This window comes from Amblyomma americanum, chromosome 10 (genome assembly GCF_052857255.1).
Source record: "Amblyomma americanum isolate KBUSLIRL-KWMA chromosome 10, ASM5285725v1, whole genome shotgun sequence".
NCBI lineage: Eukaryota > Metazoa > Arthropoda > Arachnida > Ixodida > Ixodidae > Amblyomma > Amblyomma americanum.
Genome location: NC_135506.1, coordinates 99,006,715 through 99,029,325, shown reverse-complemented (window position 1 = coordinate 99,029,325; position 22,611 = coordinate 99,006,715). Strand labels below are relative to the sequence as shown.

The window sequence follows — 22,611 nt, the reverse complement described above, 5'->3', positions numbered from 1 at the left end:
ACTCGTCGCTGACAGCTCTTGCCCTTAAAACGTCAGTGTATATATATGTGAAATGTTACTCGGCGGCTTTGCTATCAAAGGCAAGGCTATCTAATGACAAGGGAGCTAATGATGAGCGAAGTTACAGATGAGTCTACAAGATACTAAGATGACAGGACTTCTAACTTCTCAGCACTTATAGCGCACTTAATTTTTCTTCGACACTGTATCGCTCGCAACGGGCCCCACAGATTCTGTGAAGACATCGCCAATGGCAGAAAAGTATTTCAGCGTCCCTCCGAATGTCTTTTTTTCAGCAAGCCTGTAGAACAAGACTGCAGAATACGCGCCTGGGAAACCTTGCTTTAATGCCACTGGATCAGTGCGCTGTTTGTGTTGTTCTGCTCAGTGGTTCCTTTGTGCGAAACTATTTGGAAAGCTAATAACATATTTAGACTGGTGATTTCAGCCTTCTCGGTCCTAAGCATGCCCCCATTTGTAGTCGCAGCGTACACTTGCCAGCTCCCTATTTTGTTACGTCGACATTCGGTGCGAGTTTATTAGACATATGTACCGATGTTGTGCTTAATTTAAATGAAATGATCATTACATTTGTTTTCTCTTTATTTGACGCCTGAGAAATTAATGATTGGCGGTCAAGTCTAATAGCTATTATCTTTGGAGGGCGACCAAGTTAAACGGTAAAGCATGAGGCTTTTTCTTTTCAAGACACTAGCACTCATAGTAGTATCTCAGGCCAGCGTTTGCATCTGAACGGCTTAGTTCATGTAAAACGTAGATGTTGTTATTCCTTGTTCAAAATGTAATGCGCAAGCAGCACTGACCGCACTGTGCTATATTTCCTGTGAAGTGTTGTTAAACAACATGAACTGGTGGGCGAGTTGGTCAGACATAGTTCTTGTAAACCAGCGCAACGGCTCGAAGCCAAACAGAACAGCTGTGTTTTGTCCCTTTCTGTTTGGCTTCGAGCCGTTGCGCTGGTTTACAAGAACTGTGTTGTTAAAGCCTTGCGCAGTTTCATGGTGTCAGGGCAGTTATACTCTGCTATTATAATTGACGTAAGAAACCCTATGTCGTGTTTGCAATGACGGGGCCACACGCCACAAGTTAGAAACATGGCCAGCAGTATAACATAACGGCAGCGTAGAACGGCGACTCTCATAAGCGTCGCCATATCCTCAATCTAATGACTAAATGTCATCCGTCGTTACATTACAAAGTGTTCCTCCTTTCTTCCCTCGCGTAATAATGAGGTTGTGCTTGGCGCCCAGTCTTGACGTCTTCTCCGGGGTCCGTGGTGGAATTGACATCCTCGAAGACGGGAGCCTGGTGATTCGCTCGGCCAAGGAGGACCACGAAGGAACGTACCAATGCAGAGCCGAAAACGCCGCCGGAAGTGTGACGTCACGGAGCGTACAGCTACGCGTCAGGGACGGCTTCGACAACTACGCGGACAGGCAAGGTTGGTGCTGCTTCTCTCTCACACGACAGTATAGGTGGCACCAAGCGGATTTTTTATGCACTTCCCGCTAAGTTCAGGCCGCGCTTCAATAAATATTGGCTTTGATGCGGAGGAGTATTTAATCTAATAATACTGTCTATCTTCGTTTACAAGTGAGCGTATCTTAAGCTTTGCATACTACTTGACTGCTTAAGTGGCGCCGCCAATTCATAAGAGATGCCCTGCCTGACGTCCTTATATGTCTACGGGTGACGTGTATTGCTCTGAAATTATTTTGCAAGAAACAGTTTTCTTCCACTGTCGCAAACCGAGATAAGTAATTCACCTTCCATCCATCGTGTTTAAATTTCAGAAAACCCAAATTCCTTTCGGCAAGCGTTTTTTTCTAAATCAAGTCGCACACAGGGCTCTCAACTAGGTAGTTAGGATTGCGCGGCTTGATTGTAGCTGTAGCCATTTTTACAGGTCAGGTCCCGAAGTAGAAGAAAGTATTCACGCGCGTATATTCGGTTCTCCATTGCGCGATGCAGTGGTCGTCAGGGAACTATACTGCTGGCCCGCAGGCCGTTCTTACGTGATCTCGATGATGTCGGTGTCTGTTTCGTAGCTGGAGGTTAAATTTTCATGAGGATATTCGTGAGAACGAGTAATATTTTGGGGATTACGGGCAAATAACCTTGGCAAAAATCCACCAGACCAGAAATTTGGCGCATGCATGAAAACTTCTGTACATATTTCTTTCTTTGACACACGGTTTAGTTAGAGGCTGATGTTTATTTACATGTTTATTCATTCAATTCTAAACACCCCGAAGCACTACTGGAGAGTGTGGTACGGAGGGCTGACACAATAATAAACTAAAATTCAGGTTCTTTTTCTGTGCTCTGTGCCACAGCACTAGCTGAAACGTTGCTTAAGACTTGACAGTTTACAAATGGCAGCAGTCAGTCCAGGTAGTCCGAGTTCTAACTTTTTTATCACTGGCAGCTGGCGAAGACATAAAAGGAGCCAAATATAGTGACCGTTCAAAACGTATTGTTCATGGAGTAGGAAGAGGCACATCAAAGTCCTTTCTTCTTTAGATCGCGCAGGTGGCGACGAGCCGCGGCTGGTGGTGAAGCCTTCTGACGTAGCCGTCACTGCTGGCCGGAGCGTGACGCTGCGTTGCCAGGCCACGGGGCGGCCCACACCCATCGTAACGTGGACGCGCGACGGTGTGCCGGTGCTGCAGCATGCCCGCTACCACGTGTCCCGTACGGCGGGCATGCTGTTGATCTCGGCCACTGACACCAGCGACTCCGGCACCTACCGCTGCACGGCCACTTCTCCCCTCGGAGAAGACAGCGCCTCCTTCAAGCTGGACGTGCAACGTTAGTGCAGATGCAGAGCCTTTAAGTGCGGTATAGCACTACTAGGCGAATTTTCCGATATGGGGCATACCTACTTAACGTCCCTGAAGCCTGCTGTGTCACAGGCGGCCCTCCAGCCCACCGGGTTGTGGGCAGCCTGCCAGGTGTGTACACCTGCAAGCCTACACCTGGGTGAAGGCTTTCAAGGTAACAGGGTAAATGCCTTTGTGGTCTTTAGGTCAAATGCCTTTAGGTTAAAGGCCTTCAGGTAAATGTCTTTGTCATAGGCCTTTAGGATGCAGGCAATGAGGCTGCCTTGCTGCGCAAGATGCGCAGCAGAGGCCCGTCATGATCGACAATCATACAGTGAGACACTTGAGATTAGGGTCGCGTATAGATGAGCCATGCTTGAGCACGGAGGCGAATGTTTCATGTCTGGAAAACTATGATCAATTGTTAAATGGGGACGCATCACCAACATTGAAGTTTCACACACACACACACGCACACACGCACACACTCGTATTGTGCTCCCAAACATACCCGTCATCACATCGTCTACCGGATTGTACCTTGGTGCCATCTTTTTTTTTATTTAAGCGAAAGCTTTACTACGGGACCTCGCGCTTCGTCGCCAGGTGCTTAGTTTTCACCTTCAGCTGAGGTGGAGGTGAAACCATGAAAAAGATAAAAACAAATTGAATCAATATCGGTGACCGGGAGTCGAACTCGCCGCTGCGCGAACATATCTCATTCAAGGGCCGCTCACCGAGACCACTAGGAGACCGCAGCCAACACGCCTCGTATTAAACTGCACCACGATCTCGCGCTGTGCATTGGAGAGCGTCGCCTGCATAAACCGTCCCGCGGCACTGCCTGCTCAACGTCGTCTTCTACGTAGCACAAATCCATACTTTCGCTCAGATTCTAATATAGCAAACACTCTTGTTAGGTTTCTTTTATTGCTGAGTGAATAGTAAAATTAACCTGACTACCTCCCGTGCGCACCACAGTAAAATTTTGTCATCAGTTGTGTACACGTGGGTGAGCGAGCACTTTAATTTTTTTCAATGGCTGGCTGAACGTTGACTCATTGTACTGGTCCTGTTAACTGCTACATAACGGCGTTTATTGGTGCGCTGAACAGTGCAGCCTGCTGTCACATACAGTTGCTATAGAGAACTTGGAGAGAAATTCAAAGAAAATTTTCAGCTAACTTTGGTTCTTATTTAATCTAAGTGGCACTATAATAACGTCCTTTCTTTGTCGTCATTTTGCTCACTCTCGTCCGCATACAGTTCAAGACAAACGCATGCTATACCAAAAACTCCATTTCCATCTGGCAATAACTTTTTATTATTCTTCTACTCCACGAACGGCAACTTTCCCTGCACTGAAATTTTGCGGTCAGCAGAGTCACACTTTGCGTCACTCTTGCAGCGATATTATTTGATATCTATGTTTTTATTTGTTACTTGTTTTGCTTAACCTACCACTGCATGTTTATCTATGCCTTTCATATCATTGAGCGTGGATATTAGTTTTTACTGTGGTTCTTTGCAACGGTTACCACATGAACCACCTTCCGGTTACGCATTCCTGCGCTCTCCCCATACCCTCCTCCCTCCACGGGAACCACCCTCTCACCTTCCGGTTCACCATTCCACCGCTCTTGCCAATCTTTCTTTCCATGGTAACCCCTCTCCTCCTCTTTCGACGGTAACCATCCTCCGGGTGGTTCCCGTGTCAACCACCGGTCGCGCATTCCCCTACTCTCACCATACCCTCTACTCCCAGGAATCCTCATCCGTAACCTTCCATGTAACCCTCGTTCTGTTACGCATTGCTTCATTCTCACCCTTCTCTCCTCCTTCCAAGGTTACCCTCCTCCTCTTGTATGGTAACCGCTCTCCGAGTGATTTCCCGTGGCAGCCACCTTAAGATTGCGCATTCCTCCTCTCTTAGCATACCCTTCTTTTTCCTTACGCTCCTCCTTCCCGGTGGTTAATACCCTCTGGTTACGCCGAATAATATCACTACGACACTGAACCAAAAGGAACAGTTCCGTAACAGCTGTCACTTAACAAATTGTTAAACAATAAAATACAGATGTGAAGACAATTAAATTTAAACTATCGGGCTCAGGAATCAGCGAAGCGCTACTCAGAAATTCAAGAAACATGTTTACCTCATGCCAGGATATATTCGGCAAATCTTCGCGGGTACAGTCCACTGGTAATTATTATGAGATTTATTTTGCTGTGTGATGGGGCAAGTTATTATTCAAGTGTATTTGGAGGAATCCTCGCTTTGGAGTGGATATAACATAAGGGAGAAGCCACACATTAGCATCCACCCAAGCGCCGCCGTACTACCAGAGAAGAATGCTATACATGTTTTACAGAAAGTTTGTAGTTGAAGAAAAATCTCCCTACTCCGCATGAGCAGTGTTCCCAATGCACAGCTCTGCCCATGTTCCGTTTTAGAGCATGATGAGCGTGACGACACTATGGGAGCGACGGGGCAGCGGCTCCAATCACGTCCCGAAGCGTCTTAGGGCTAATTCACACTTAATAGTCGCAGAGGTCGCGCGACTGTTTTAGTCGAAAAGCGACAGTCGCAAACGGTAGCGTTGGTCGAAAAGAGACAGTCGCGGGCCAGTCGCTCGCTGCTCAATTTTGCAGCCCCGCGACTGCGAGTCGCAAATCGCTGAACCAATCAGCGAGCGAGTCAAGCTTTCGGCAACGACGACGCTCGCGGGTGCGCCGAGCGACGAACTGCGCTATCTGCTCCTTGGCTGCCGTAGTCTTCGCTAAGCCTAGCCGGTTTCACATCGATGCCGCAGCTGAGGGCGTTTCGGAACTGACCAGCGCTGTACCCAAGATGCTGGTTTCGTCAGGGCTTTATTGTGAACCCCGTCTCATGATAATATAAAATTATGCTCGATTTCCGCGACACCTTCAGCAGCGGAGAAAACATACGCCAGGCAATCGAGCCGCTTAGGGCAACAGCAGCAAAGCGTCTATGAGAAGAAATTTGCTTGTATCCAGCAGTTCTGTATTGGCCAACGACCCTCAAAACTTATTTATTTTTGAATTTCGACTACCCAGAGCATGGTATGAACGCGAACAAACAACACACTAGCGCATTTTTCTGACGCTAGCGGCCGGCATCCAGGCTGGCTGGCAGGCCTCTTGTACGGCTGCGGTGCACATTGCCGCTATATTTTCCTCTTCGCTTAGGTCGTCGCATATATTGCTAATATCGAGGGACAGAGCCCTTTCGAGGGCCAATCGCGAGCGCACGAGACGCGGCCAACGCAGACGAAACTCTCGAAAGCGCGCGAATGACTTCATTCCCAAGAGTTCTCATTTCAAACGAGAATTGAACGAGAAGGCCACCCGCAGGTCGCCCTTGGAAGTGTGAAGATCGGTGTTGTCGAACTGCGGTGTAGTCGCAGGCGACTGCTGGCCGCGCGACCTCTGCGACTCTCAAGTGTGAATGAGCCCTTATGCCACACGTACAGTAGTAAGGTTTATAAAAGGGAACGCGTGAGCGTCAGGCAGATAATCTCTAACCCTACTTGTGGCGATACGCGGTGGCCGCTTTGAGAAACAAAGTGGAAAGAAAGGTGCGAGCCAGAAACAGGCGAGGGAGCAGGACCTTTTCCACCACGTTGCGAAAACTAGCCGCTGTGTGTCGCCACAAGTAGGGTTCGAGACTACCTGCCACGCGCTCGCCCGTTCCCTTTCATAAAGCTGGCGACTCTACAGCTCATTGTAGATGCCTCAATAATGGTGGTTCTTACGCCATTTTCAGAGCCTCCGTACTTCCTGGAGAAACCACGGGAGCAAGATGTTCTCGAAGGCGAGGACGTGGAGTTCATCTGCAGCGGTGCAGGATCGCCTGCGCCGGATTTGTCATGGTACAAGGATGGTATGGTGCCCACGTGACGCTAACCACTCCGTTTTACGCGCTTTAGAATTTGAGGCAAATCATAGTCAGCGTCAGAGGCGTAGGTGAGAGCGACGTTTGAAAAAAACCAGCCATAACGTCCGGGGGGCGGGGGGCGGTTTACTGTAGGAGTTCTGTCAGAAGATGTTATGGGATGGGTTTGGATCGTCGCATCATGTCATCAAGCTGATCAGAGCGGTTTTGCAAGATCATTCAACAGCAACATCAAAGTCAGGTCTCGAAAAGCATAACCAAGTGCCTTCAAAATAAGGAGCATTGACACCGCTTTCTCGCGGACGTCTAGTCACTCGCTGGTATGTGCAGGTATCGAGCTCAAGCGTATGTGTATTCAGTAAGGCGACAGCGATGAGCCGATAACAGCTCGATCGCAGCCACACGCATTCTAGCTGACCTTGGTGGTGCGGCATTGACGAGTGAACTGTGCCTTGCAGAGGCCATCGAGCAGCAACAGAGGCAGGTTAATTCCCCTAATGTTCGGCGGCTGGTTTAAATTCAGGCTGCGTTGCTTTCGCTGTTAGCACGAAATCGTTCGCTCTACTGACCATGTCTTGTAAACAGACGTTTTGAGTACCCCGAGCTGTTTCAAGTGCACTGAAAGTGCGGCCTCTCACAAAAAATCGAGAAATTATTGAAGGATCAAGACGCTTTCATGTGCTCTTACGCATCATAGGTCAACGGATCGTGGCCGACGGGGACAGCGTGAGAATCCTTCACAGCGGCAAGGTGCTGAGACTCCAGGAGGTGCCCAGGCAAGCGCAGGGAGTCTACACGTGCCACGCTGAGAACGCCGTTGGATACGCCGAAGCTCACGCAGACCTAGCCGTCAACTCCAAGAGTGAGTGAGCTACGGGAAAAGAGGGAAACTGCAATCGTATTCGGCCCACTGAGGCGCTTTTTCTGCGCTATTGTAGTGGGGGGGGGGGGGGGTGATTGTATTAGCATGCAGGTAATATTAATGTACTACCGCGCTCAGGATGAGTTGCAACGCCTCTAGAGTGAAGCAGCTGAGGTGTCCACTTTATAGTATATCTGTGCGCCTTCAAACAACGCACCTGCCCAACCTGCCTACTTACCTCGCGTTTTTGTTTTATTGCGGCTATATTCATCTTTTTTATTCTCGCTTTTTGACATGTGACGCTGTCTATTCTAACTTCGTATTTTATTACTTAATATTTTGCCGCCTTTATGTTGTATGTTGCTTCTTGTAGCCCACTCCCCCCTCCAGTGCATCGGCGATTCAGTGTATGCGATATAAATAAGTGTAAAGTATATTTTTTTTATTTCTTTGGACAGCCAAGCGCTTGAAATATAAACTTCACTGGGCCCACAGTGCGTCGAGAACAGAGCTCAAACCGCGTGTCGTGTGTCGCAGTTGATACTAAGAACAGTTGTACCTGTCGCCTTTTGCTCCCGTTGTGCCTGCCAATGAAAAAATAACAGGCTCTCTTACGAACTGCATAGACGTCTCAACAGACATCCACATTTATCTACAGCGTTCGAACGGAGCACCTTCAAATCTACTTTATTTTCCAACCTACAAGTTGGGGGACCCCCGGGGAAAAAGACTGGGCCCTGGGGGCCTACAGGGCCCCCGGGACCCTGTAAGTGATCTTGCGTCATTTTCGTATTGTCTGTGATTCGAAACACCTTATCGCGCATGCGCATTCCTGTACAGTATATTTAACTTTTTATGCCTTTAAAAGCTAAATCGGACACTCAAGGCAGCAGCGATTGCCATAAATGTACAACCAAGTGCGCCGCTCGAGCTCACTAGAAAAGTGATGGCCGTCCGTACGTATAAATGGATCCCCTACTAGTCCAGAGCGCCGTACCGGCATCAAACATGGAGACCGAACTTAGCTTCTGAGACTACTGCATTTTGTAGCAAAACCTACATTGGCCACGAACTTGAGATTTCGCTGTGGCACTCCTGAGGAGAAGGCAAAGAGCAGTTGCCTAGCAACGGGTGCAGATGGCGGACACCGCGCGCTCGCCGCGCCATCTGGCATGACGTCACACCGCGCGCCTCGCCGCGGAGCCGCCCTTGCCCGTCGTTCCGCGCTTAACCGCTAACCAACGTATTCGGTGGCGCTATCAATGGGAGCCGCTGAAACCCCCGCACACTAACTGAATAAAAAAACCTGTGTCGAGGCTGGGAATCGAACCAGGGTCATTGGCGTTTGAGGAGGAGACGCCACCACTCCGCCATGACGGCCTTTTTTTGTTTATTGCATGGAAATAGTGCCCAAAAGAAACGTCAGGGTTTCATCATGAATAAAGGTGCATATAGTGGATGCATGGGTTTCATATATTAACTCTCCCGATCCAGAAGTCGCCGCGCTTTCGCTACGTATATCCTGGCCTACCAGGGCCAGGCCATCAGCAATTTTTTTATGTGTCAGACAGCTAGATTTTTTACACTGCCGCAGCATTAGTCGTTAGTGCGACAAATCAGACTTCGGGTGTCACGGCCGTGATACTTATATCAGGGTCTGTGCAGAGCGAATATGGTAATAATAGAAACTAGTTTGCAGTTATTTACTTTTTCATTAAGGCATTTAATAAATAGTTTCAACCTTTGTTTTACAGTTCTACTTCTGCAGAAATGCATTCCCGCGATTGCTAATAGAGCCACGTCTATTCTAACAAGCCTATTTTCTTGTTCGCAAGGGCTTATTTATTGGCAACCATTGGAGGGTGGTTGCAGGGTGGCGGGGAAGAGGTCGTAGTGCCCCGGTGCTTTCGTTTAGAGTCTTCATCAAGAAATTTTAGTGCAATGTCCGTTTGCCGCATATTTTTTTTTTCACCTTAAAGAACCGGTGTTCGCCGCCGGCACTCATTCCCGATGTTGGCGCTATAGAGCACATTGTCCAATGAGTGCAGAACCGCATTTATTTGATAGTCTGCTCGACCCTCGGATAAAAGCCACTTCAGCCACAGCGCCTTCTTTTTTGTTTTTCTTCCGTTCACAGTTCTTTAGCCGCCGCGATGGCTCAGTGCTTATGCTGCTCGGCTGCTGACCCGAAAAACTCGGGTTCGACCCCGGCCGCAGAAGTCGAATTTCGACGGAGACAAAATTCTAGAGGCCCGTGTACTCTGCGATGTCAGTGCGCGCTAAAGAAACCCAGGTGGTCGAATTTTCCCGGAGCTCTTCACTGCGGTGTCCCTGCCACGGCGGCGTCGCTTTGGGGCGTAAAATCCCCATTAACTAAACCGTTCACACTTCTTTGAGTAGCGTATAGGGGCGATAGTTGACACCTTTGCGCGGAAACTCGTGAGTAGAATTACAGCTAATTCGCTATAATGAGAATTTTGCTAACGATCGCTCCGTTAAAGAGAGTATAGTATTTATATCCCGCCATATCATTAACCGCACACCATTTACGTCTGTCACCACGCGGACACAGCTGCGCCTCACTTCGTCAACGCACCGGTCAACACGGAGGCAGACCTCGGCTCCAGCGTCGAGGTGCTGTGCATGGCCGAGGGCCACCCGGCACCTACGCTGTCCTGGCGCAAAGACGGGCGCCCCCTGGTGCTCAATGGACGGGTCAGCGCGGGGCCCGACGGACTACGTGTGAAGCGCCTCGAACAACGCGACGAAGGCCACTACGAATGCGTCGCCGAGAACGAGATGGGACAGGCTGCGGCACCTTTCTACATACTCGTCAGAGGTACGCTGCTTTGGTCGCTACTGCATGCAACCGCAACTTGTCCTCCTGCCGCCACATGCCTAGTTCGCCAGCCTATGGGCAGGCATATACTTGCAGTGTATATTGCATCGCATCACGCAGCAGGAAGCCTGCAATAATGACAAAACAGGAATGTAAATATTGGCATATTAGGCAAGGGACAGTGGTGGCATCAGTGACAAAATGGATGACTGTAAAATAAGACCAGTTCGTCAACATTGTCTCTAATGATAGAGCACGCATTTCAATAGTGACTAAATTCAGGAGTCTGCGTATTGGTGCAGTGACGCAAAACAGCAGTAGCTGCGCCGTAAATTTTAAAGCAGTCTTTTAGGATGTGGCCTAAAACAACTAGGGAGGGTCGTTGTGTTGAATTTTTCTTTAATATTTTGAAAGCACTGACATCATATTTACGTTCTTTTGCTACATTCGGGGTGCCTTCTACGTCAGCCCTTTTCCGGCTTACTAGTTTAAAGTAAGATATATGTACAGGCTCGGCCACAATGTTATGGAGCACACTTCAGCTTTTTAAGTTTAATCATGCATTTTGTAAAGACATTATAAATGATTCAGTGTCTTATATGCCAGCGCCTCAGCGGCATTTGCTTTTGTACGCATAAAGTACCTTTTAATTACCGAAAGGCAAGGCATTAGAGGAGTTTGACCGTGGAAGCGTGATCCGTAATGTTCTGGCCGCGGCTGTATAGTCGCAGTACTTGTGCCTGGCACAGTATACCGTGATCTGGCATATTCTGTTCGGTCTTAAGTAGAAGTTCGCTTTATTTCTGAAGTCAAGGTGATGTCATGTGCATATAAAAAAGGTTGCTGCCTTAGGTATTAGAGTTCTTTCGCTGCGGATTTCTCGCGTGCTCTGTTCTGCTGTCCTGATGCCTTCATAACTAAGCCTCACTGTATTGTGACACATATTAGACAGTTAAATATATAGTTAAACCGTGTTCCTCGTTACCTTTAGGGCCGTTGTACGATCGTTTCGGAGCGCCTTCCGCCACATCCGCTTCGCGAGCGGTCCGCCAGTTTTCGGCCGCCAGGCGGACGTGAGGCGGAAAGGTGTTGTACGATCACTTTGGCGCTTGCGAGCGAGGCGGATGGTCCCAGCATGCCGATAGGCGCGCCCGGCATATCCGTCTGTCCAATAGCCTTCTCCGGCTGATGGCAACCTAGCCGGCGCGAGCGCACCGCCAGCATCGCTCCACGCGCCGAAACGGGCTCCCGCATCCCAAGGGACAGATCGGTATGCGCCCAACTACCTTCTCCCTTGCCTCCTTTCCTGCCCCCCTCTCCAAACCCCGATATCCCTCCACACTGCGTTTCCCCCCCCTTCCCTAACTACTTCCCGTACTAGCGCCACCCCCCCCCCCAAATAATAACCTCTTTTCGTGGTCACGTGGTACTTTTTTCCGTTCCTCGGCGACCTGCACCTAGGCCTAGTAGGCTGCGCTTCGGCATCGTCATGGTGTGCGTGTTGAAGCTCGAAATAAACACTTCGTGACACCTCCATTGCACTGCACAGGTCTTGCATCGGTCTGCAGAGCCGCAGCAGGAATTACAAACGCATGCAAAAACCACAAACAGCTCGAAATAAACACTTCGTGACACCGCCACTGCACAGGTCTTGCATCAGTTTGAAGAGGCGCTCTGTCAACTCCGTCAACGTAGATGATTACAGAATTCAACTAGTTGAACTATCGCTCGCCACTGCTGAACGCGGCGAAGTTTGCAGTCGCTCTGAACACTGGTAATATCAAGATGCGGCCAATATAACACGCTTCGCGACATCGCTGCCACTGCCCAGGCCGCGCTCCCCAGTTCAGTCGACGGATGGCCATCTTGCCCTGGCAGGGCAGAACCGAGGCGGCGGGAGGAGGGGCTCGGACGTCACTGACGTCCCGGGAAAAGCAGCCAATAGCTGCAATCCGGTCCCCGGCCGGATGCGCTCGTCCGCCGGAAAGTTGAAGTTGACCAACTTTCCATCCGTTCGCAGAACGAGGCGGATCCGCCAGGCCCGCTCGCGAAGCGGACGTGGCGGAAGGCGCTCCGAAACGATCGTACAACGGCCCTTACCGGAGTGCCGGAGCCCGCCCACCGCCAGAGCTGCTGGCGCCACCAGGCGCCATCTGGCGCCCTCAAGGCGACGTGCGCATGCGCAGTGATGGTGCGCCGGCTTGGGGTACTCCGGTAACCCTCACGGCAACACGGTACATGGTATGCTAAAGGTGTCTATTAAGTGGCACACATCGTTCCGTACGATACTATTCCATACCATACCATACCATACCATGGTTATACATAATTGCGCTTTTGAAATGACTTGAAACAACACAAGAAAACAGACAATCAAGAAAAGAAATTCTTGGAAAAGTAATAACAAAGGGAAACTTATCTGCTTGTACAAATGCTTGTTGATATGATAGCAAAGTTGCTGCATTAACTGTGTTTTTCGTGATTTTTGTTTCTGACTTGTAAAGCTGATATATGGGTGCACACCGCAATAAACTTCAGTTGACAGTTTGCGCCCCAGTGTTTTTGTTGCTCCTGTGTTGTTCTAAGTCATTTCAAAAGCCCAGTTATGTAAGAACATGTTAACTATCAACTAGCCCAGTTTGAAACCCTCTTAATAGCATACCATACAAAACACTATTATACCATACCGTACCACACAATACCATGCCACACCATCTTTCAGTGAATATAAAAGAGAGCGATGGTCTTCCTTTTGGGCGTATTTCAGATGATGGGGTGGTGGACAACAGCATCCACCCGGGCGACCGGTATGTGCTGTCGGCGCTGCACGAGGCCGAGCAGTCGGTGGACCGGGCAGTGAACAGCACTCTCGAGGACCTGCTAAACAACAAGAGGAGCACCGTGGGTGGTCGCCACAGGCACGCACACCTGCTCCGTATTTTCCGCTACCCGGATTCGGAAGCTCAGCGCTCGGCCAGGGCTGCCGAGGTGTTTGAGAGGGCGCTCAACATCATCCAGGAACAGGTCGCCGCCGGCATGCATTTCAACATCTCGGGTAAGAAGGCATATGGCTCGGTGATGAAGAAGCGTTTGGAGATTTTTCTTTTTTTCATTCTTTACAATCCAATTTTTCCGAGAATTGTTTAGTGCGCTGAGAACGTGTACACAACTGTCGCTTGCTCCAGTGAGGTGAACGTCAAGTGAAGTAAACAACTTGGGGCGGCTCGGAATCGGATGTGGCAAGTAGAAGGCTCGATGGATTGGTATGGTCGCACCTGAGGCCCCATACAGCGCTTTTGGAGATTAATAGGATTAACTCCGTACTTCCGAACTTGGGTGTTTATGGTGGAAACTGTCGAACGCAGCAATAATGAGCAGGATTAGGGAACATGGGTGAGGGAATATCTTAGCTGAACTCGGAAAGGAGACGCAGCACGTGCTCAGGACATGTAATGCGGAGTGAACATGATCAGTGGTCCGTTAGCATAACGGAGCGGATTTTAGGGCAAGGCAGAAATAGTAGAATGCGGCAGAGAGTCAGGTGGACGAATGAGATTAGGAAGTTCATTGTTCTCAAGCCCAACGGCAAGCGGCCAAAGAAGGGTAGAAGAACTAAAACAAGGACGGAACACAATGTTGAGTTCCGTCCTATACAAACTAGCCAAGCAGCTAACACTACTCAAGATTAGGAAGGCTACGAGGATATGTGGCCGCAGTTAGCGCAGGGCGCAGTTAATTTGAAGTCGCTCCCTGAAACTTTTGTCCTGCAGTGGACGTATCTGAGCTGATGATGCTGGCCGTACAAGCGCATGCGGCCGAGCTGTTCATTGCGACGCCACTCAAACGTTGCATTTGATGACTCGCGAAACTCAAAGGCGCAATGGATGCAAGCCTTTAAGCTAACGGACGTGTTGCATAAAACGGTCAGGCTATCATTGTCAACGCCATCTAGGAAAGTGCGCTCACTAATCCGCTTCCCGTGTCCTCTCGTAGTGTCTACCACTTCAGCGTCTGACTAGCGGCCGACTGTTTCACTTTCTTCTGTGATACACAGACACCTCAGTAGACAACCTCCTGTCCCCCGGGTACCTTGACCTACTGGCCGAGAAGTCTGGCTGCCTTCAGCACCGCCAGGTACCAGACTGCTCGGACACGTGCTTCCACAGCCGGTTCCGCACCTACGACGGCACCTGCAACAATCTGCAGCACCCCATGTGGGGCGCCTCGCTCACTCCATTCGAGAGGCTCCTTCCAGCAGAGTACGAGAACGGATTCAATACACCCGTAGGTAAGCCGGAAGCTGTTTTGCACAGGTACCTTGGGGTCGTCTTTAATGACTGTCCGGTAGGTTGAAGCCTGCATTTATACAAGTCGGACTTTCATTGCTTACATCGATAAATAATTATGAAGAATCAAATGCTTGTAAAAAAGCTGAAAAATACGCTGGACGCACTGTACGAGCTTGGCAATGCGTGCTTATAGAAAGATAAGATTGTGTGCGGTCTGTACAGGTATAGGTTACCTCAGAAAACCGCGACCGCACGAGAAGAGAATGAATAACGGAGTAGCCCCTTAGGGCAGATTGCGTGTGGCAGAGTCATTCACATTGTATTTCTGCAATTTGCTATTTATGTTTTTGATCTCAATAGCCCTCTCTACTGTGCTTGAAGCAGTATCCACAGCCAACTCTGCTATAAATCTCACGCAGGAAACTCTATCTCCAACAAAACAGTTAATCTCATCATTTCAGGGATAAAGCGTTGACAGTACCATGACTGAGCAGCTTCGATTTCTTAAAACGGGCTAAAAAGGGAAGGAAGTTGTCACTTTCCTACACGCTGAAGTGCAGGTGTCGTTCCATTGGTAAGGTGATTATGACAAAAAAAATGCAGGGCGCGCGTTCACTAACATTAAAATCTATCACAGCGGACAACATCATCTCATAGTGCCACACCTAGACCGGCGCAGTGGCAACGAATTTCCGTTTCCTTCCGTAGGATGGACGGCGGAGAAACCCGTCAATGGCCACCGTCTTCCCCTCGCTCGCTCCGTGTCGACCGGCCTCGTTTCCACCGAGGTCGTAGAGGGAGACTCGGAGCATTCGCACATGCTGATGCAGTGGGGTCAGTTCCTGGACCACGACATGGACTTCTCCATGCCGGCCATCAGCCACGAGAGGTTCATAGACACTGTCGACTGCGCAGACTCGTGTGACAACGTCATGCCTTGTTTTCCCATCGAGGTAAGCCTTTCTGAGTCTAGTTGTGGCGTTTACCAAATGGCTTCTACACTCCATTATCATCGGGACATAGCCTTTGTTTAGTACCCTCGGTAGGAGTTTTAAAATCTGTGCCCTACTGATGCAGTAATGGCCCCGTCATATTAACGGTATCTCTTGACAATGCCGCGTCCATGCGCGGCAAAGTTTTGGGCCTATTTAGTGGAGAGAAGACATGGGTAATGAAAAGCTTGTACTCATGATTTTGGCCCGCCGTTTTTGAAGGACGTTCTCGTCAGCCTGATTTCATTACTACTTATCTGAAGCAACATCAATACTTTCGTGTTCTTTTGTGGTTAGAAGTGACTGCATAGCTGTACCACATTCCTCTCTATCTCTTGGGAGCGCAAAATTCAAGATCAGCTTGCGAGCGTACGGCAAGCTCACCCGAATGGCATGATGACAGTGAAAAAAATGGAAAACACTTGTGTCGTGGCCCATTTGGATAACACCGTCATTATTCAGCACGTGATTAAGCCAGCTTTCGACGGCGACGCGCTACAACAGGACATCATTTACACATGCACATGTAGCAGTAAAATGCTTCTTTTTTTCTGATAGCATAAAAAAAGTGTGTTAATCTTGGACCCTCTCCTGCCTATACCTCATGTCTGGTTTCTTTGAAAGCGCTTTAGAACTTCACTGTTTGTCATGGCGTAACACGAAAGGGGCATCTTTTGATTTTACTATGAAGACCTGTTGCGGTGGTAAGGAGTGGGACTATTATTATCCACGGTCTTCACCTCCGACAGAAGCCTAGTTTGTGAGATCTCCACGGTGCTTTCTTAAATCAAGCAGAAAAAACTGCTTCAAGATTGAGTGTCATAAGCGTAAAAACTGCCATTTGACAAGGTTCCTCTCATGTTGAGCCCATAATGTTTGGGCAAACGACCGGATGTTGTCAAGGCGACCTTTTGTCCCCAACATTCAGCTACTTCTCGTTTGCGCCCATATCCAATTGCATACTACTACAGATTTTATGACGTACAAATTAGGTTTTCACGCGCCAAACATACAATACATTGTGTGTTGAAAAAATGGCCCCTTGTCATACTCTGCAGGATCGCTTAAACGTTTGCGTGCTGGGCTTTCTATTTTTATTTCCCTGCACATCTTGGCAAGATACTCGATGGTTGTTAAAGGTATACCGGACTGGGTACTAAGAGAAGGCAAGGGCAGCAGGGGCTACAGAAAGTGAGGTGGCCGAATGAGATGAAAATGTTTTCGGGGTTAAGATGGCCGCAGCTGTCACAGGACAGGGTTTATAGGACAGGTGGGCGATAGGCCTTTAACCCGCAGCAGGAGTTGTCAGGCTGATGATGACGACATCGCCACCTGCGTTAGGCGGGCACACAAGACGTACTATCAGAGCCAAGCGAAATGCGATCGAAGCAGTACCAACAGGATCAACAAATCGACTTGAGCCTAAATTAAAAAGACCGAACATTACAGCACTTGATGCCCTCTTCTGTAGTGCGAGGACCACGTCGTTAATGGATACATCCTGCATTTCCTTCCAAGCCGCTATTATTTTAGTGATATTGATTGCTTTGCAGATATTTTGTTCCCTTTTCCTTCGACGCTGACAGCACGCGACCGTAACACGTACACAGGTGCCTCCGGATGACCGTCGAGTCCGGGGCCACCGGTGCATCGAGTTCGTCCGATCGAGCACGGCCTGTGGATCGGGCCGCACTTCGGTGTTCTACGGGGCGCTGGCGCCTCGTGAGCAGACCAACCAGCTGACGGCGTTCATCGACGCATCCAACGTATATGGCAGCCGGGCCAAGCAGGCGGTCCACCTGCGCAACTTGACCAGCGACAGGGGCCTCTTGAGAGTGGGGCCTCGCATGCCCTCCGGGAAGTACCTGCTGCCTTTCAACGACGGGCAGCCCAACGACTGCAAGAGGAACTCCGAGGTATATACGAGTAATAAGATGCAGACCATAAAAAGAAGAGCCGAGAACTAACGTTATGAGCCAGTGACTGCGAATAGCTTTATTCTGGAATCTAATTAATACCCAGCGAGGTGGGTCGCCAGTTCGGCTAGAGCTCGCTGCTTTTTAAACTCCACGAAGTTTAGCCAGACGCTCCAGGCGAGGGTTTGGGAAATACATAGATCTTCGTGCAGTGTTGGAAGTGAAAATATGCGCGAGAGATTTTGCACTCGGTGTTTTCATGAATTCCTCGTTTTTTGTTGATGCTGTCGTCAATCCTTTTTTTATTTATAACATCGTTCCTTATTTCGACTTCTGATGCCATTTGCCGAACTAAACTCCGGTTTTTTTCTTCTTATATGGCGGGTGCTGCAAAGTGAGCCCTTTAAATGACTCACTTATACCTATTAACTTAGTGATCATTCAGAGTGGTTTCTGTGTGCTTTATAATGAAAGGTTAAAATTTTTAAAAAATTAAAGGAAAACCCTTTACGCCCGTAAATTAAAGGACATAGGTGATCTAGTAAGCCTTTCTTTCAGCCCTTACTCACGCTCTAGTGATCAAGGCATAAGCATAAAAAAGTAAAATAAGTACATTTGTAAAATTTTATTAGACGTGTGCTCCACTTCCGGTTGGCGTCCTTAGACTAGGCCTCGACTTGCTTCGGCCACCCGACAAAAAGGTAACACTTCGCTTTGCCTCCTGCTCGTATCCCTGGGGAGCGATACATTGAGTCTCTTGATAAATCGTGCTTACGACAGAAATAAATCAAAGCAGGGCGCTGGGAGTACGAACGCTGCGAAAGCGCCGACTTCTTTCAACGGTGTCCGCAGATCAACGACGTGGACTGCTTCCTATCGGGCGACGTCCGCGCCAACGAGCAGCTTGGCCTGCTGGCCATGCACACGCTGTGGTTCCGTGAGCACAACCGACTGGCCGAGGCACTCAGTGAGCTCAACCCGCATTGGGACGGCGAGAGGCTGTACCAGGAGACACGCAAGATCGTGGGCGCGGAGATGCAGCACATCACCTTCGAGCACTGGCTGCCCAAGATACTCGGCCCGCTGGGGATGGCGGCGATGGGACCATACCAGTGAGCGCCTCTCCTGCTGCACCGCTGCTAAGCTGGGAACGAAATTGGTCTTCACGAAGCTACCCTTTTTTCAGCGTAGAATTCTCTAGAATGGTTGCTAGGGCCTTTTACGCTTTACGTCACGGATTTGACCCTAGCCATGAAAGCTGGCTTTCGTTACAGGAAGAATGGTGCAAACCTTTTAAACTGGGATCTACAGAACGACACAGGCAGTGAAAGGAAGCCGGGGAGGTTAACCAGAAGAACAAAGGTTCCTATTTGCTACTCTTCACTGGGTGAGAAAGGTAGTAAAGAGGAAGTTTAAAAAGGTCAGTTGAAAAATAAAGGATGTCAACGGAGGACGTACGTGCGCTAAAGACACTGCCTTGAGGATTTAAACTAATGCTAAGCTGTACATTTCCTAGGCGAAAATCTTGTCAGTAAGCAAGTGAACGAGTGAGCAGCCAGCTGGAGAGCAGGGACAGGAGCGTCATCATCATGTCAGCCTCGTAAATAGGAGGCTGGAGTGGGAGAGGATATTTACTGTAAAAATCTGGAAGGCACTCCACACATTGCAGTATTGTTCGGAACACCCCGACATTTGTGCAAAGCATCAACTTGCGTATTTAGGGCATTTCTTCGCTCCTTACGCAGGGGCTACAACCCCCGGCTGAACCCCTCCGTGGTGAACGTGTTCGCGACGGCCGCCATGCGTTTCGGCCACTTCCTGATCAACCCCGTGCTGCTTCGTCTGGGCGCAGACTGGCGGCCTGTAAGGGAGGGACCCGTCCCTCTGCGCAAGGCGTTTTTCGCGCCCCACCTGATGCTCAGGGAGGGTGGCATCGACCCGCTCATGAGAGGCCTGCTCATCGCGCCCGCCAAGTTGCGCAAAGCTGACCAGCTGCTCAACTCCGAGCTCACCGACCACTTGTTCGAGGTAGGCATGTGGGTGCACAAAAACGGTCCATTTGTACCGATTGATTCTCGATAATTTCAACTCTTAGGAAACAGAAACTTTGTTCGAATGATACTAAGTTCGAAATCCGTTAATTCGAACTACGTAACTAGCAGTAAAGGGTGGATTATAAATCTACCTCAGACTAGACTAAAGCCCGGCCGCTTGAATGAACTGGTAGTTCGAAATTAGTGAGTTATTTTTATTTATTTATTGAATACTGCGGACATGCTGTATGTCCAAGCAGGAGAGGGAAATACATACAGGGGAAAGAAAAGCAAGTACCGAACAATATATATGCCACAAAATATACAATGCAGACACACATTAAAATGCAGTTACAATACAGCAGTGAAAATACCAAGAATGATTAGCAAGCAACGGAGAGGTCTGTGGTAGGGAATTCCATTCAGAAACTGTTCTTGGAAAGAAAGAAAACTTGTACGTATTTGTGCGTGCAAAAATAGGTTCCAGGCTAAGGGTATGCTTGTGGCGCGAGGCTCGACTAGAATCTCTAGCGATGTGATTTCCGGGTCGAATACCAAGTCGAGAAAAGTATAATGCATCAAGGAAATTGAGACGGGCTTTCTTTCTTCTATCTGCAAGTGGTTCTAAGCTAACAAAATTAACACTCGGAGGTTACCACTCGGGAACCTACCAATGAGATTTACAGTGTTCTGCTCCAAGGAGCGTCAAAGTGCTGTACATTTCTATTGGCGTTAACATCCGGTCTTGATAGTCAAGGTAAGGTGCGCTCTACAGCGCTCATAACAGCGCTGAAGCCATCCCGTGCTTACGGTTGGTTTAAAGCGTACAGATTGAATGAATGAATGAATGAATGAATGAATGAATGAATGAATGAATGAATGAATGAATGAATGAATGAATGAATGAATGAATGAATCTTTTATTGCTTGAGAGGGTGGCACCCGGCCGCTTTTGGGCAATTAGGAGGTCGGATGGGGGTGTATGTGCAGTCGCTCTGCAACTTCTAGTCGGCCGTCTGATAGCATTCAGAGCTGGTGTTGTAGAGTACAGATTAAAAATAAAAAGGACCTATTTCATGACGCTCTCGTTAAATGTTTAAACCCTGCTTTAAGGTATTTTCACTGGCGCACCAAGTTACCAAACAGTTGTGTATCGTTCGCACGCCAGGCTGGAACAGAACCACGTTTATTGATGCAGTGCCTTTTTTATAGGCCGATGATCATCTGATGTGCCGACGGCTGCTTGCGTGACTGATAAGCGATACATGAAAAATGCAGTGTTTAAAACATGCGCATGCGCTATCAGTACACCACACAAACCAACGCCCAAAGCAAGGCTCAATGAAGTTCTCCATTTAGCTCAACCATTATGACCTTCGCGAACCAAAAGGCGCCCCAAAAGGCAGCGCAAAACTATATTCAATCGACGTTTTCCTTAGCCTCCGGTAGGTGGAAATGGTCAGCCAGTGGCTCTAAAGTGGCTCAAATGAGTTCAGCGTGAGAACAGTGTCGATCAAACTTGATAGCTGATTACGCTCGGTGTTGTGTTTAGCATATATGTCTTCCTCATGTGTCTTTCACGTCACATGCCATCACGAGAGCCAGACGTTTACAAATATCAAACAAACTTCGTGGCTTTTTCCAAATGTGTTTTAAGAGTTTTTTCTCCATTTTCCTCTAGAAGGTGGAACCTATTTGCATGCGACGTCGATTTCGGCATCGATTCAAATGCGTGTTATGTAAACTTTCCATTGTATTTTTAGCATGCTCTTTGAGATGGATCACACAGGTTGCGCTTGACAGCTTATTACTATAACTTGCATTTTCCGACTATGGACGGCGGACGGCTGACAATGATATATTTACACAGTTTATACACTGACAATGCAATTTACAGCAATCCGCCAATAGTAATTCGTGTGATTCGCCGCTATGCGATTGCCAACAACGTAAAAGGAAGTTTGTATAACGCATATTGATATTTTTTTTTTACTGATCAGGACTACCCGGATAAATCCCGCTGCAGGGACGTTTAAAGGCGTTTTACAGAGCCCTAAGTGGTCCAAATTAATCCGGATCTCTCTACTGCGACTTCTCTCATAGGTCATGCGGCGATTCGCGCCACTAATACCAGCAGTTTGAAATATTTTATATTGATATGTTTGCTTCTTAAACAAACCAAAACCCCTTGCAGTTCCCCTAATCCGAATAAATAAATGGATGCATCTCAGGAGCGTCCTCTTTGAAACAGGTTGGTGGTGCGTGATATGACGATCTTTTTTTCTTTATATTCATGAAACAAAAATGTCGTATTTCCCGGTACAGTCCAAAAATGCATTCTTCAAAAACAAAAATAAATTATTGTGACTTCGACGCTATCTAGGTTTGGAATTCTGGTCTTGTCTTGTACGCACTGCTTTGAAGCCCCCAATCTTCCATCCGCATTTTACTGACGCCTGCCATAGTTTCCTTCACATTAGCCTTGTTATCTCTTAACCAGGGCTTCAATAATAATGATTGTGCTTGCATCAACATCAGCATCGATACAGCCACATTCTTGCAAAATATTTGCATGTTTCAAAAGGTTTATCACACACAGGATATACGTTATCATTCTGGCTAAATATCATGTAGCTTCGAGTTGTGAGAGATTCTGATCTCACTTCAAAGAGCAGGGAACCTCCTCTTGAATTATCATAGAACGATTCATTCCTGATTTTTTTTTTCATTCTGTATGTAGGTCCAGGCTGCGCATATTTCTGATCAGTTAATCCTCCTCTCATTCCGTGCCTATTTTACCCGGCGTTTAACTCTTTTTATTTCCCCGTTTTAGGGTTTCTGAATTTTTAATGTTTAGTTTCCTAGTCATTATATACTTAAGTATTTTAGGTGCGCGTCTCTTTCCGTCCAGTTTCCTCAGG

At 48.3% G+C, this 22,611-nt stretch overlaps 1 protein-coding gene across 2 annotated transcripts in view; it reads left to right on the top strand.

The window, feature by feature from the left end:
• The window catches only part of Pxn (Peroxidasin), a 57,557-nt gene that overhangs the window by 17,682 nt on the left and 17,264 nt on the right, over positions 1–22,611 (top strand). For both annotated transcript variants that reach the window (XM_077642091.1, XM_077642090.1), the window contains 11 exons: positions 1,272–1,462; positions 2,545–2,832; positions 6,631–6,747; positions 7,457–7,621; positions 10,194–10,460; positions 13,228–13,515; positions 14,515–14,748; positions 15,458–15,702; positions 17,352–17,657; positions 18,510–18,769; positions 19,403–19,685. In XM_077642091.1, the coding sequence (XP_077498217.1) occupies positions 1,272–1,462; positions 2,545–2,832; positions 6,631–6,747; positions 7,457–7,621; positions 10,194–10,460; positions 13,228–13,515; positions 14,515–14,748; positions 15,458–15,702; positions 17,352–17,657; positions 18,510–18,769; positions 19,403–19,685 (2,644 nt within the window). The remainder of the gene's footprint in view (positions 1–1,271; positions 1,463–2,544; positions 2,833–6,630; positions 6,748–7,456; positions 7,622–10,193; positions 10,461–13,227; positions 13,516–14,514; positions 14,749–15,457; positions 15,703–17,351; positions 17,658–18,509; positions 18,770–19,402; positions 19,686–22,611) is intronic.